This window comes from Rana temporaria, chromosome 1, assembly GCF_905171775.1.
Source record: "Rana temporaria chromosome 1, aRanTem1.1, whole genome shotgun sequence".
Taxonomy (NCBI): domain Eukaryota; kingdom Metazoa; phylum Chordata; class Amphibia; order Anura; family Ranidae; genus Rana; species Rana temporaria.
Window position 1 is genome coordinate 548,441,019 of NC_053489.1, and position 15,748 is coordinate 548,456,766.

A 15,748-nucleotide genomic window follows, 5' to 3' on the forward strand; every position below is an offset into this window, starting at 1 on the left:
GCTGCCTTTAAGACACCAGTGTGAAAGGGTCTTACAGAACTGTTGATATCCTGGGACCTTCCCGATGACCTCATTACAGGATAATTAGTGAGAGGTCAGCAGGAGCCAAGTCACCTATGGAGTTAGTTTCCTGTTGGGGATATTTTGGAATCAGTATGGTGGCTGCTGGGACCAGTGGAAAATTTACAATTTTTTTTTTTTTTACAGGATCTCTTGCCTGAGCAATCTTCCCATCTAATTGGTTGATTCAGCCCTGGTTCACACTGGGTACGATTTGGAACGCGATTTGACATGTCAAATCGGCAGCAATTGTCGGCAATGGCACCGTCCTAATCAGTGCGACGCCGCATCTGCGATTTCAAAAAGTAGTTCCTGTACTACTTTTTGCGATTTCGGACCGCGATTAACATTAAATTGCGGCCAAAATGGCAGCCGCGAAATCGCGGTAAAATCCCGCATTTTGAATTCGCAGCAGTGTGAACCTAGGCTGAAGAGCATTTTGCGATGCAATTTAAGCACAGAAGCGCCATACGAGAAAAAAAAAAAAAAAAAAAAAAAAAAAAAAAGTTTACTGTTGAACTAGAGCACTTTAAGCATTACCCCAAAACATATTGCCGATATGTGCCTGCTGTACAATGTACTTGTATGGGAAAGCATCCTGTTCTCTGTATTGCTTACTTTGTGAAAAGGCTTTTTTTGGCAGGAACAAACTGACCACGTTAAGCAGAATACACTGTGGTCAGTTCTCTAGCCATACTGTAACCACAGTGTGCTTTTCTCCAGTGATCAGACTTGTCCTGACATGACACCACCGCTGCAGTCATTCACTGGGAAGCTCAATGTACTGCTGCGCCCCCCGCCCCAAGTAAACAGCCATTCTTACACAGGTTTGCATACACCTTCCAGGCAACCAATTCAATAGCAATGCAATTGGATAAGTTCCTGTGTCCTGCAAGCCAGCGATAGGCTAACCCATCATATGATTTGTGAAAGATTCTCTTTAGACAACAGACTTGTTCTTGTCAATCATATGCTCATTCGTGTAAATGACACAAAACCAAACTTTTGAATGTTTATATATAATTTTATTACAAAAAAAAAGTTGCTAAAAAAGTTAGAAAAAAAGTACAATGCACCAGGTCTACAGAACGCTAAAGTATACTGGGTTTGTTGCTAACATTGGGCTACCCTTGGAAACCATTAAATATGCAGAATCATCCCACATCAAAAGCTTTAACTCTAACAGCCCTCCAACTACTCCTTATATTAAAATATAGGTTCTCCCTAAAGAATCACATTACCTATACACAATTCTGTACAGTTTTTATAACCAAGCTAACAAAATGAGCTGCACTTGAGTTCACATTCTTAGCAAATAAACAAACAATGGGCTTCAAACACAATTTATACAGCGGACAAAGCATTCACTCGTCATCCTCATCATCGTCCTCATCCTCGTCTTCCTCATCATCTTCATCCTCATCATCATCGTCATCTTCTGGTTCAACCTTCTTCTTTGAGCTTGCTGGCCTGCCAGGAATCTTCTTGCCAACATCACTGGTGCCCTTTGCCCGATATGCTGCAACATCCTGAAAAATAAACCACACATGCATTAATTGCCACATTCCATATGTAAAATGTAACACTGCACCGCACCCCCTAGATACCATTTCCAAAAATAAGGGACCGAGTTATGGTACATTTATTTAACTGGCATATTGGAACCTTTTACAGCCCAATTTGATCCATGGCTACATTAAAGTGGATTGTGGTTCAATACAAAACACACATTTATACTTGGCTACTCTGAGCAGCCCCAATACACCTCTTGCGTCCCCCACTGGCACTCCAGGACTAAAGCAAGTGTCAAAAAAGCCGATTTTCTATGGGGGCATGCTCACAAGCTGCCCAGTCTGCGTCCATTGACAGCCAGGCCCTGTACAGAATGATTCATAGCAGCCATTAATCTGCCCAATGCACACGCTAAATGAAGCGCAAGTATTGGGTGGGGGAGATGTTTAAGGTTAAGAAAATGCTTTCAGCCTTTACCACTAACAGGTTTTATTTAGAACACAAGAAAAAAGTAAAATTGGCGTTAAAGTGCAAGTTCATCTTTACAGAAAATCTTTAAGGTGAACTTACACTGGACCCGGTCCCTAGAGCAACTGGGAGGGGCTCTAGAGTAAGTTCACCATACAGATTCTGTAAAGGTGATCAGACCCTTTAACAGATTGTGTTCACAACTTCGAGGTCTTATACATCAGAAGTTTCAGCAGTAAGAACATCTACAACCACTGGATTCAAACCTGCCCTAAAGAAAATCTTGGCAGCATCGGGAAAATAATGCCCAGCTAGCTCTCAGCACAGACCCCTTCAATAAAACAGGCACCAATTTGAATGCTTGCTTATACCACCATGCAGGTGAATCTGAATTACCTTTTCATATTTCTCCTTGAGCTTTGCTGCTTTCTGTTCAAATGGCTGCTTGTCTTTGGGCGTCTGTTCAGACCACAGCTCTCCTAGTTTCTTAGCGGTATCACCAATGGACAGACCAGGAGTGTCGGTCTTTATCTGGGGCCGATTTTCAGAACAAAACAGGAAGAAGGCAGATCTATAAAGAAATAGAAAGACGCATAAGAATATAAATAGGGGAAAAGGCAGCCATCATTCAGATTTAAACATCTTCTTTACGCACAAACTGAAAGTTGTCGTCAACACCTTTGTAAAAGCAAAAGTTTACAAATCTCAACCGACTTGGTCATCTTCAGGTGTTTACAACAACAGCAGTGCTCATCTCTATAAAAAGTTTTTTTTGGGCAAAAAAAAAATATAAATACATGTAGGAAATAAAATACTCACGGTGGTCGTTTTGGGGCATTTGGGTCCTTCTTTCTCTTTCCTGCCTTCTCCCCCTTGGGTGGGATGTAGGTTTTCATTTCCCTTTCATAACGGACCTTGTCACCTTTGGCCAAGTCTTCAAACTTCCCCTTCTCCTTGGCAGACATGGTCTAAAAACCACAAAAATAAAATTGTAAGGACCTTCCCAAATTTAAACGAGAAAAATCACCACAATCTGAATGCACATACATCTCTGTGCACCAGAGAAATCTTACAGACTCAGACAGAAATCTTACACTGGATACACACTATACACTTTAGATTTACCAAAACCATATATTATGAGGTCAAACACTTTCAATGTGTATGCAATGAGGTAGGCCCTTTAATACTTTTAGGCAAAGGTAAATCTAAAAGGAAATTGAACAAAAGATGTATGGTGTGTATCCTGCTTAACAGATCCAGTCAGAAATATAACATTGCGATCAAAGATGTCATGGAGTATTTAGGAAGCTCCCCATCTCCCCCCACCTTTTCTTAGAGAAATCTGGCCATATTAGCACCATTACCCTGAAGGTATGAAAGACCTAGTTGCAAGATCATACAGTGATGTTGGGTATTCAGTAGTATATATTATTAGTGTAAGGTATGAGACCTAGTTGTAGGATCATACAATGGTTAGGCAATTGGTATATATTACATTACAGTGTAAAGGTATGAGAGAGATGTAGTTGTAGCACCATACCCAATCAGTAATATATATTACAGTGTAAGGTGTGAGATCTAGTTGTAGAATTATACAATGAGGTTGTGCAATAGATCTAGTTGTAGGACCATGCAATGATAGGTATGTGAGATCTAGCTGTAGAATTATAGAGGTTGTGTAATATATATTACAGTGTAATAGAATAATACAATGATGTTGGGTAATCAGTCGTATATATTATTAGTGTAAAAGGTATGAGAGATCTGGTTGTAGGATCATACAATGATGTTGGGTAGTGAATTCTATATATCGGTGTATGGTGTGATCAGATCCCCCCCCCCCCCCCCATCGGTGCCCCGATCTCACCTCCCCCTACCATGCATTATACAGAGGCCTATGTGATACTCCGATGATGGAGTCCCTATGAATAAAGCTTGGGCTTACCTTCCACCTCTCGGAGCACTTCTTGGAGAACTCGGCGAAGTTGACGGAGGAGTCCGGGTGTTTCTTCTTGTGCTCCTCCCGGCATGTCTGCACGAAGTAGGCGTAGGAGGACATCTTGCCCCTGGGCTTGTTAGGATCTCCTTTCCCCATTGCTGATACCTGTGACGGGCGAAGGAAAGACAATGGCCATAAATAACACGAGCTAAAAACCCGGGAAGGCAGCGGGGCGGGGCCCGAGAGGGGAGGGGTCGGGGGCGGAGCCTGCACAAGGAAGTTCCTGGCCTAAAAACGCTGCTTGGCTTCCCGCCCGAATCGGAAAAATCCTTCCGCTGCCCACACGAGAAAGAAGGGGGAGGGGCTCGGAGCATGGCGGGTGATCTCCCTTGTATGAGGTCCGCTCCGGGAGGGAAGGGGTTACGGGTGCACGGCACAGAGCACGTGACCGGCCTAATAACGTCCTACAGCCGAACAAGCGCCGCGCCGCTCACCCCAGAGAGAGAGAGCGGGTCACACACACACAGAGAGAGAATCCCTCTACCCGCCAACTGCGCACCTCACCGTCACCAGGCCCGGCCGCTTCTAATAGAAAGCCGGAGAATGTGAATTAGTGCGTAAAAGAAGCCCCGGCAATAGTCCGCCCTTATAATACTAATAAAGGGGAAAGAAAGTTCTGGAAGGGTAAAGTCCTGTGAGAGAGAATGAGGAAGAAAAACGCGCCAACTGACCTGAGCTGTACGAGTGATAAGAGGTGACCGATCTGCCTGTGTGTCCCGCACTAGAATGGTTCAACTAGCACGTAATACTGCCTCTTGTTTTCCACACTTCTCCCTCTCAGAGCACCTTGATGAGCACTAGCGGAACACACGCCCCCAAACGCTTATTGGCTCGCACTCTGGTATCGGAAGCACGGAGAATACGCCCATCTCTGTCCATTGGCCAGTCTTGTTTATTGCGTCGGGAGGAGGGCGCGGCCTGGAGGGCCAGCATGTTTGTATGCTAGGGCCGCCCACATCCCCTGTGCTGAGTGGGAGGGGGTAGAAACGGCCGAGTACTCCTCTAGTTCGAACCGGTTAAAGGGAGTCGGGGCGGTTCCCTCGCGCCGGATTGGCTGGGCTCGGAGGTTTAAAAATTCGCGGGGGAGGCTGTGATTGGGCTGCGCTGGATTTGGCGGCGTTGATTAGTTGTAGTGCAGCCGAACCGCGCGATTTGAAAAACTCTGAGTGAGAGGAGACAAAGGCGAGGGACCCGCCGCCGCCTCGTGTACTGCGCACCGATCTCACCATTGTTGTGTCTGCAGGGAACACACACCGGCCCGCCGCATACAACACCCGAGATAGATACGGAGCATCACATGGCTGCCTGTACCGTCCATGTGTGGGCTTATAGGACTTCCATTCACTATACTACACCATTAGAAGCAGCAGTGCTCCTCTAATGTTCTCATCTAATATCATTACTGATCAGGGAGACTCTATGACATTCCCTCAGATATACATCTACTCAGCCTGGATCCACAACAGGGGAATATAGGATAACAATAGTCCTGTACACACCATCAGAAAATCATATCATAAATAACGCTTTCTGATCGATCGCACGATAATCTGATTGTTAGTACAGCGCTTGCAAAGAGCCAATCACAACAGTTCATCTGATATTATCCGATCGGACAGACATTTTCATTTGTATGATACCAGATCCTATGATTTTTTTTTAATCAGTATCGTCTGAAAACACAACACAGGTCTACATTTTTATTCTGGAGAGTTTTCATAACCTTCATTTTCAATATGTGACTAGCATGCAAAATAAAAACTATCCGATCGTGCGATAATCTCCTTGTGTACCAGGCTCGGTTCACGCTCTTGCACGCTGCGTTTGCACAGACATGGCAGCCTATTGGAATGAGATCCTATGTGTTTCCTGTGCATTCCCATACTGTATCCAGAAAGCATGCACAGGGATTTCCATGGATTCCAATGGCCCTCGTTCACACCAGTGCTCTCAGCAAAAGTATAACCCGCTGTGATTTAAAAAAAAATAAAATTGTTGCCTGGAATTGGTAAAAAATAAAAATGCACAAAACACCAAGATTTTTCTAAAATAAAATCCTTGGGCCAGATTCTCGTAGAAGAGCGTATCTTTGTTCCGGCGTAGCGTATCCTATTTACGCTACGCCTCCGCAACTTAGACGGGCAAGTGCAGTATTCCCAAAGCACTTGCTCCGTAAATTGCAGCGGCGTAGCGTAAATAGACCGGCGTAAGCCCGCCTAATTCAAATGTGGAACAGGGGGGCGTGTTTTATGTAAATAACTTGTGACCCGACGTGATTGACGTTTTTCGCCGTCTGTGGAATATCCCAGTGTGCATTGCTCCAACGTATGCTCTTGGTTTAGACGTGAACGTAAATTACGTCCAGCCCCATTCACGGACGACTTACGCAAACAACGTAACAGCGTCCATACTTAACATTGGTACGCCTCATATAGCAGGGGTAACTTTACGCCGGGAAAAGCCTAACGTAAACGGCGTATCTGTACTGCGTCGGCCGGGCGTACGTTCGTGAATTCGCGTATCAAGCTGATTTACATATTTCTAGGTGTAAATCAGCGTACATGCCCCTAGCGGCCAGCGTAAATATGCAGTTAAGATCTGACGGCGTAAGAGACTTACGCCGGTCGGATCTAATACAAATCTATGCGTAACTGATTCTATGAATCAGACTCAGAGATACAACGGCGTATCTCCTTTGAGAATCTGGGCCCTTGTTTATAAACAGGAAGGTAAAAAACATTAATTCCTCCAATTTTTTTTTTCCAATAAAGAGGCATCTGATTTAAAAAAAAAAAAACACATTCATTACATACACATCAGCATCACGCCACGTATAACAGAGGAAGGTAGCAATTCACAATGGATGAAGATCGCTGTCACATAGAAGACACCAAATAACCACATACAATGTAATGTGAGGCCCAAGAAAAAACACCTTCCTTAGCCCTGGTTCACATTGATGCCATTTGACATGGCAAATGGGCAGCTATTGCCCGCAATGGAACCGTCCGAATCGGTGCGGCGCCGCAGTGATTACCAAAAATAGTTCCTGTACTACTTTTGTCGATTTCAATAGACCTCTTGTGCAGAAAATCGCACAGATGTCTCTGAAATCATCAGACTGACATGCGGGAATGGAATCGTGCGAGTTTAATCCCGCAGTACTGTAAACCTGAGCTTAGTCTCCGTTCACACCAGGACGGTTTGACACGTGAAAATCACATGCCAAATCGGAGCCTATTGCCGCCAACTGCACCGTCCAAATCGGTGAAAAGCAGACTTTGCGGTACGGCACAAATTCCCAAAAGTAATTACTGCACTACTTTTGGTGACTTTGGGGGCCATTTCAATAGACATCTGTGCATGAATCCGCACACGTCTCTCAAATCGCGATTTTACCCGTACAGATGTCTTAAATCGCCCCCAAAGTCAGACTGAAACGTAGGTTTAAAATTGTGCCGTTCAGCTGAACTCGCACAATTTCAAACCTGTATATAGTGCAGGGGCAGACTGACAACTCATAGGGCCCCCGGGCAATAGAAGAATATGGGGCCCCCCGGGCTTACAGATGGCCACCACACCAGGAGGCAGTGCAGCTAAAATCTTGGGTTTTTCACATAAAAAACATGTGGGTTTCGGACAGATGTAAAAAAAACACAGATTTATACATACTGTGCCTGGTTTTATTGAGCCTGGCAACCCTGATGGGGCCCCCTAGTGGCATGGGGCCCTCGGGCAGTGCCCGAGAGCCCCAATGGTCAGTCCGCCCCTGATTCAGTGTGAACCTCCCGTAAACCTTTTTCATATATTAAAGTGGAAGTAAAGTCCAGTTTTCTAGTTGTACCTATAGGTTAGCCTATAATAAAGCTTACCTGTAGGTACAGTGAATATCTCTTACACCTGCACGGTTTTGGAGATATTCACACTGCATGCAGCCGGTGATGTCACCGGCGCATTCGCTCTGAAAGGGTGGCATACCCGCATCATCCCTTCAGAGCTCTGACTCACACACGGGAGTGATGTCAGCACAGCCAATCAGACGGCCAGAGACACAAACCCAGGACGACCAGGTGAGGATGGAAGCGCCTTTAGCGGTGACAGCGCACCACTGGAAGGCTTTCTTCTAAGGTAAGTATTTCATAATATGCTAGTATGCAATGCATACTAGCACATTATGCAATTGTTTTACAGGTTTAAAAAAAATGCAGTTTACTACTGCTTCAAAACAAGAAAGCAGAGCAGTTATACCTAGTACACACGATCAGAAAAGCAGATGAAAAATATAGCATTCTAAGCTATCACAGAAAACTCTGATCGTTAGTACACAACTTTCGAGAGCCAATCACGACAGTTCATCCAAAGTCATCAGAAGGGACACACACAAAGATTTTTCTCATACAAAATCAGAGCGAATTATTTTTGTTTTAGCAAGTACAGTATTCGTCCCCAAAAAAATCGGAAGAGCAAGACCAACGAAACAAAAGTATACGTTAAAATACAATACAATACAACACAACACTTCCAAAGTTGTTTTCTGTTGGATGAGAATTTTCGGACATTTACCAACCTCTTCATTCTCAATATGAGACTAGCATGCAAATAAAAAAACAGACAATCATTTGTCTGATATTCTTATTGTGTATAAGAGGCTCAAGGTTTCCTAAACTTCCAAAGAAGACAGAACCAGCTTCCATGCTAAAAATTTTTGGAAGCTCAAAAATCTAGTGGTAGGAAAAGAAGATGAAGGTGGAAAGCTCTTGCGGAGGGGGAGCCATGACAGCCGCCGAGGGACCCCAGAAGACGTGGATCGGGGCCACTGTGTGCAAAACGAGCTGCACAGTGGAGGTAAGTATAACATGTTTTTTATTTAAAAAAATAAATAAAATAACTTTAATGTCGCTTTAAATTTTTTTTTTTTAAAATACATGATTAGAGCCTGGGGTTTTAATTGGCTTAAAAAAGGGTGGGTGGGCTCGGGGCATAGAGCACTGCGCCCTGAGCCCACCCAGTTATGTGCCTATAGTAAATTAGTATTCACTATTGTATTCCTGCTTCTCCTCCGGCCAATCAGAAAGCAGGTATTGGCTGCCATGGAGCAAGCCATCAAAGGGGAGGAGACGCAGGGGGGAAGCCAAAGCTGCCCACGACCTAGATGGTATAAGTGCGGGGTTGTTGGGCAGAAGGGAGAGCGACGTGGGTTTGACTGACGGACTAACCCAACCGGGGGAGGTTGCGCCTGGTTTGTTTGCCACCCTCCCCCAAAAAATGGAGCACCAGCCCTCACTGCAACAAAGGCTTTTTTTTTGTTTAGTGTTTCCATTTTGGAATTTATCCCTTTTGTTAATTTTCGAATAAAAGTATCGCCGTTTTACCGCTCCCGCCGCCTCAGTGTGAAAGTGCCCCTATAGTGTGTACCCTACTTTAGTGTCAAAATAAAAAGGAAAAAACACACTGGAACACATTCAGAATGCAATGCTGGAAACCCCCATCCAATGCGCATTTCCTGCACTGCATTCAAAACGCACTGGGTTTGTGATATGCTGCGGGTGTCAATGTTTTCCTAACAACACCCCAAATGCAGATTGCAAACACACTGCATTTGCCTGCACCAGATCGCATGGTACCACGATCAGTGGTGTATTTAGGTTTTGTGCTGCCCTAGGCCTGACAAAACTCGTGCACCCCCTAATTTAAATATGACCCACAGCTTCCCACCCTTTCCTGTCAAGGCCACACCCCCATTTAATACCTGCCCTTACATTTTCCAGTGGGGACACTAGTTCTGAGGGCCTTGGGGGGCAGTAGAGTCCCCTAATTTGCAGGAATTTACTTTGACTTCCTGTCTTGCTATGGAGCCCGTCAGCTGACTGTTTGACAGTTTTTAGCCTCCCGACATGGCATCTGACTCTCTCTAGCTGAGAACTCAGGTGGTGGGAGGTCTACTGTTATGATAGGACAGTCAAAACTAGAAGCAACGCAAAGCCGCCCCCCCAGTTGTGGAATGCCAACCGCCCACACAACAACTCATTGGTTGGGGTCTGCCTCCCTAGCCTCCTTCATGTGTATGGGCTGCCCCCCCCCCCCCGAATGGTGGCCCTGCCAGTATTATTATACCGACAGTAGTGTGGTCGCTTTATGGGGACACTAGACTGATTTGCCTCCCGGCCCAGTCCGCCCCAAGACTGGCGCTACACTAAAAGTGTAGCGCAAGCTATGGGGACTCTTTTCGTGCTGCCCCCCTGCAAAGTGCTGCCCTACCGTGTTTCCCCGAAAATAAGCCCGGGTCTTATATTAATTTTGGCAACAAAAGATACAGTAGGGCTTATTTTCGGGGTAGGTCTTAACATGTAATGTGCTGTCTTTTCTCCCCCTCTCTCTCCCTGCCTGACAGGAATCCCCAGTGTAAACAGAGTTAAAATGCTTGTAAAATCCTATAATCCACTCGATTACAGTAGTATATAATGTATAATGTGTGTGTTTCTGTAATATAATTGTGCCTAATACCTTCGTTCATCGCTTCTGTGACCCGCCGGAGCTCTCTTCCCTGCAATTATATTACAGAAACACACACATTGTACATTATATACTACTGTAATAGAGTGGATTATAGGATGTTACAAACATTTTAACCTAGGGCTTATTTTCGGGGTAGGGCTTATATTGCAGCCCTCCTGGAAAATAACGCTAGGTCTTATTTTCGGGGTAGGTCTTATTTTCGGGGAAACACGGTAGGCCTGGGCCTTGTTGGCCTAGGCCAAGATACAGCATTGACCACGGTGTCGTGCAATCTGGTTGCAGCACACTTAAAAAGCAGTGCCTGCACTACAGTCGTTACAATCCAGTGCAATTTCAGACCATTCAAATATATGGGCTGAAAATTGCGCCACTCTGAATCGCACAGCAACGCAAACCACGGTACTGTGCAATTTAAGTGTGAACCGGCCCTATTATAATTGCGGGGCGAACCAGCCCTATTATAGTAAGTTGCATTTATTATTTTTATTGCTTTTGAACCTGTAAACCAGGGTTGTCCGACCTGCGGCACAACACAAAACTGTAAACCTACTTAAAATGTTGATTTTTTGGGGGTAATTTTTTGTAAAAGAAAAAGATCCTTCTCACAATCACACCTTATTTATGTAATCAGTTTTCAGTAGCACCTTTATTTGACACCAGTGATTGCGTCTCCTGTTTCCCGTGCTCCATCCACGCATCGTATCTCGCACATTGAGCCACTCCCTCCTCGCAACTCCGTCGGCTTGCTCTGCATCCAGCCCCCAGTAGCTCGAGCCATCCTCTTTCTTGCGTTAATGGACTTTTACCATCATGACATGCAGGGGTCAAGTCCTGGCGAAAAAAGTGTGGGAACTCCCACCCAAGATCCACTCCCCCACCAAAAAAAATAAAAATGATACGCTCATATGCATAATTACTAAACTGCATGTTTTTTTTTTTTTTTTTTTCGATCTACTGTACCTTAGTAATCCTTTATGTTACTGGCCGCTTCTTGTATATGGATTCATTGGGTAGTGTGTGGGTATTCTGTCACTTCCTCGATGCCGCAATGTCTCCTGGGAGCTTTTGTCATTGTTCCCAGGAGACATTGCGGAGGTCTGCCACGAGTTATCGCGGGATTTACAAAGAACTTGCTTAAAGTTCTTTCTAAATCCAAGGAATACCCGCACACTACCTGATGAATCCGTATACAGGAAGCGGCCAGAAACATAAAGGATTACTAAGGTTCACCTGCCCCTGACAGTGACTCGAGCTGGGCATCTCCGCTTAGTGAAGGATTGGCTCGGGCGGCTCAGCTGCTCTTGGCTGCTCTAGTCCTGCAAAGGGAACTGCGTTCCTGCTGTGAAAAAAGTGCAGGAACTCCGTTCCCACGCGTTCCCGCAGGACTAGAGCCCTGATGACATGCCTCTCATTCCCTACACCATGTAAGTGCATTACCAAATGATTTTACAATTACTTTTTTTTAATAAATTGACTTACTACACTATATTGGGCTCTTTGGCTCCTCTCTCCAAGGATGACGTGCACAAAGAGCATAATTAGAACCAAAATATATGATGAGCACCTTGAGAGTTCATTAAGAATTGCCACTACATCCATCCAACCAGATATTGATTTGTTGTTTATCAGGGGGCACTCACAAAGTTTCATGTTACACCCTACATATGGCAAACATGATCTGAAAAGCGGTTTTAGCTTTTAGGCCCCTTTCACATGGGGCAGACTCCACCAGGAGTCCGCCTGCACAACGGGAAATCTGTCTGCTGATCTCCGCTGAGAAGGCGGATGGCTGGTCTGTTTCCATTTCACTTATGTAGTGCGAACACAGACACAGCCTGCTGGCCTCTATGGGCAGTCGGATGTAAACAGACTGCCTGTCCATTTAAACCCATCTGATCCGCTAGACCAGGCATATGCAATTAGCGGACCTCCAGGTGTTGCAAAACTATAAGTTCCATCATGCCTCTGCCTTTGGGTGTCATGCTTGTGGCTGTCGGTCTTGCTATGCCTCATGGAACTTGTAGTTCTGCAACAGCTGGAGGTCTGCTAATTGCATATCCCTGCGCTAGACGCATGGGGAACAGATCCCCATCCGTCTGTTTTTATCAGATTGGATGTTGGCAAGTGTCCACAAACACATGCCCGTTTACTCCCGCCACTCCATAGAGGGCAATGGATGATCAGATCGGGTCCACCTAAAAAACTGACAGGCAGACGCGATCGGTCCGCTCATGTGAAAAGGGCACTAATAAATAAAAAGTGTAGTTAAAAAGTTTGATGCACCTGGAGCACAGCTTATCATATTTTCAGTTTTTATTTTGTAAGCTGTGCTGAGAAAAATGAAAGTGAGAAGCTGGTTAATTGCTATGGGTAAAGGAACAAGTTGAGATAGATCCCTCCTCCCTTCAATAGTGTTCATTCTGTCACTGCTCTCCAAGAACGCTCCCAGTCATGTGTGAGGATGATGGAATGGCAGCACTGACTGCCAGGGCTGGGGGGGTGTCAGTCTGTTAGTGAATCCCCTATTATTTATGTGGCAGTGAACCCCTTGAGTACTAGCCTGTACAGTGCCTTGAAAAAGTATTCATACCCCTTGAAATTTTCCACGTTTTTTTCATGTTACAACCACAAATGTAAATATATTTTATTGGGATTTTATGTGATAGAACAACACAAGTGGCACATAATTGTGAAGTGGAAGGAAAATAATAAATGGTTTTCAATTTTTTTTTTACAAATAAATATCAGACAAGTGTGGCGTGCATTTGTATTCAACCCCCCTGAGTCAATATTTGTAGAACCCCCTTTCGCTGCAAGTCTTTTTGTGTATGTCTATACCAATTTTGCACATCTAGAGAGTAGGGCCCCATTCACACGAGGCGGAATCCATTCCTACGGAGTCCGCCTGCTCCCGCCAGCTCAGCGGGAGATCAGTCCGCAGATCTCCGCTGAGCCGACGGATGACAAGCTCCTCTCTGCTCACTGAGCGGGGAGGGGCTTGTTGGGCACCGCTGTCTCCTATGGAGCGATCTGATGAAAACGGACAGCATGTCCGTTTTCATCAGATCTTACCCGATCCGCATGGACGGATGGGGACGTGCCCCCCATACGTCTGTTTTTAGCGGATCGGATAGGGTCTGATGTCAGCGGACATGTCTCTGCTGACATCCGACGCTCCATAGGGATGCATGAAGCGGCCGTTCAGGTCCGTCGTCAAAACTGACAGGCGGACCCGAAAGGTCCGTCGTGTGAATGAGGCCTAAAATGTTTGTCCATTCTTCTTTACAAAATAGCTCAAGCTCTGTCAGATTGGATGGAGAGCATCTGTAAACAGCTATTCGCAGTTATTCGCCCCCTGGCACGTTTACTAAGGTAAGCCGCCTTTGACTCCTTGCGGCCTCACAGCCAGCTTCCCATTGCGCATGCGTGAGTCACACTGTGCTTTGTGAATGGACAATTTGTCAAATGTTGCAGGCAGGATGGGGGGGGGGGGGAAGATTCCATTTCAATGAACTAGGTGGCCGAAGGGGAAGTGGGAGCAGGTACCTGCTAATACTAGGTACTCGCTTCCCCCCCCAAAAAAAAATGGCACTAAAAGTGAGAGAATAGCCAACATTTTGAATTGTCACCAGAACAAGATTAGGGGAGAGAAGAGAGGAAAAGGAGAAATCTTCCAATGAAGACAGGTCTAGAGTTCAGTGACAACTTAAAATAAACTTGCATTGGTAGGATTTCTACCATTGGTAGGCACTTCTTCGAATCGGCTGTCGGGTGCATCCGCCACCATTCCTGGTAAAGGAACCCGGCAGTGAAGCCTTTCAGCTTCACAGCCAGTTCCCCACTGTGCATGTGTGAAGCACGCTTTCTAATTGGTCAGGACGGAGGAGGAGGGGCCCATCTCCCGGAAGTGGGGAACTGTACCTGTCAAAAACAGGTACCTGTTCCCCCCTTCCTCTTAAAAAGGTGCAAAATATGGCACCGGGGGGGGGGGGGGGGAGACGGATAAGCGGAAGTTTCACTTTTGAGTGGAACTCCGCTTTAACTACTTGCCGACCAAGCCTTTTCTGCCACTTCTGGTTTATAAGTTTAAATCAGTGTTTTTTGCTGGAAGATTACTTAGAAACCCAAAACATCATATATATTTTCTTAGTAGAGACCCTAAAGGATAAGATGGAGATTTTTTTTTTTTTTTCAAATGCAATATTTAGCTGAAAAAATACACTATAATGAATAAAGAAAAAAAAAACATAGGCCCGGATTCACAAAGCACTTATGCCGACGTATCTCAAGATACGCCGATGTAAGTGCAAATGTGCGCCGTCGTATCTGTGTGCCAGACCCACAAACTAAGATACGCCTAAAAACAGGCTACACCCCGCCGACATAGCTTGTTACGCCGGCGTAGAGTGGGCGCACATTTAGGCTGGACGCATGGTTGTTTAGCTATTCAAATATGCAAATGAGGGAAATACGGCGATTCACGAACGTACGTGCGCCCGACGCAGGCTAGGCGAGGTGCGCGTAAGTTGTACGTCCGGCGTAAAGTTATGCCCCAAAAAGGAGGTGTAACCCAGCAGCAGACATGCAAAGGTCTGCACCAGGGAACCCAAGCCGGCGTAATTTACGTTGGACGTGTGTGACTGGGCGTAGATTACGTTCAGGGCGTACGCAGTGATCCGGCGTAGCTTAGGCAGTTGTTTCGACGTGGTTGTGAGCATGCGCACAGGGATGCGTCCACGTCACAGCGCATGCGCAGTTTGTTTTACGTATCTGTCTGGCGCTCGGCCCATCATTTGCATGGGGTCACGCCTCATTTGCATGGCTCACACCCACTTCCACCTATGCCGGCTTACGCCTTAGAAACCCAGCGCAGTTTTGGGAGCACTGGCTTTGTGAATTCTATGCTTGCCTCTCTGCGCTGCTTCGGCGTAGCGTATATTATTTGCGTTACGGCGGCGTAATGTACGCCCACTCTCTGTGAATCTGGGCCATAATATATACCCCAATTATTTTGTAAAATATGAAAGGTGATGCTAGGCCGAGTAAATAGATACACGCTTGTGGAATGGTGACAAACTACGATACGCAAAAATCTCCATAGGCGACGTTTTAAAAATTTTCACAGGTTACCCGTTTAGAGCTACAGAGGAGGTCTAGCACTAAAATGATTGCTCTCGCTCTAACGTTCAA

General features: G+C 45.5%; 1 protein-coding gene across 1 annotated transcript; it reads right to left on the reverse strand.

Annotated features, from left to right (window-relative positions):
• Positions 1–1,068: 1,068 nt before the first annotated feature.
• HMGB2 (high mobility group box 2) lies at positions 1,069–4,836 on the reverse strand. The gene is made up of 5 exons (XM_040333377.1): positions 4,714–4,836; positions 3,989–4,147; positions 2,860–3,008; positions 2,437–2,611; positions 1,069–1,589 (listed from the first exon to the last, which is right to left on the reverse strand). Exons 2-5 carry the CDS (start codon positions 4,136–4,138, stop codon positions 1,425–1,427), a joined length of 639 nt encoding a protein of 212 aa, XP_040189311.1. The 5' UTR covers positions 4,139–4,147; positions 4,714–4,836; the 3' UTR covers positions 1,069–1,424.
• Positions 4,837–15,748: the final 10,912 nt, after the last annotated feature.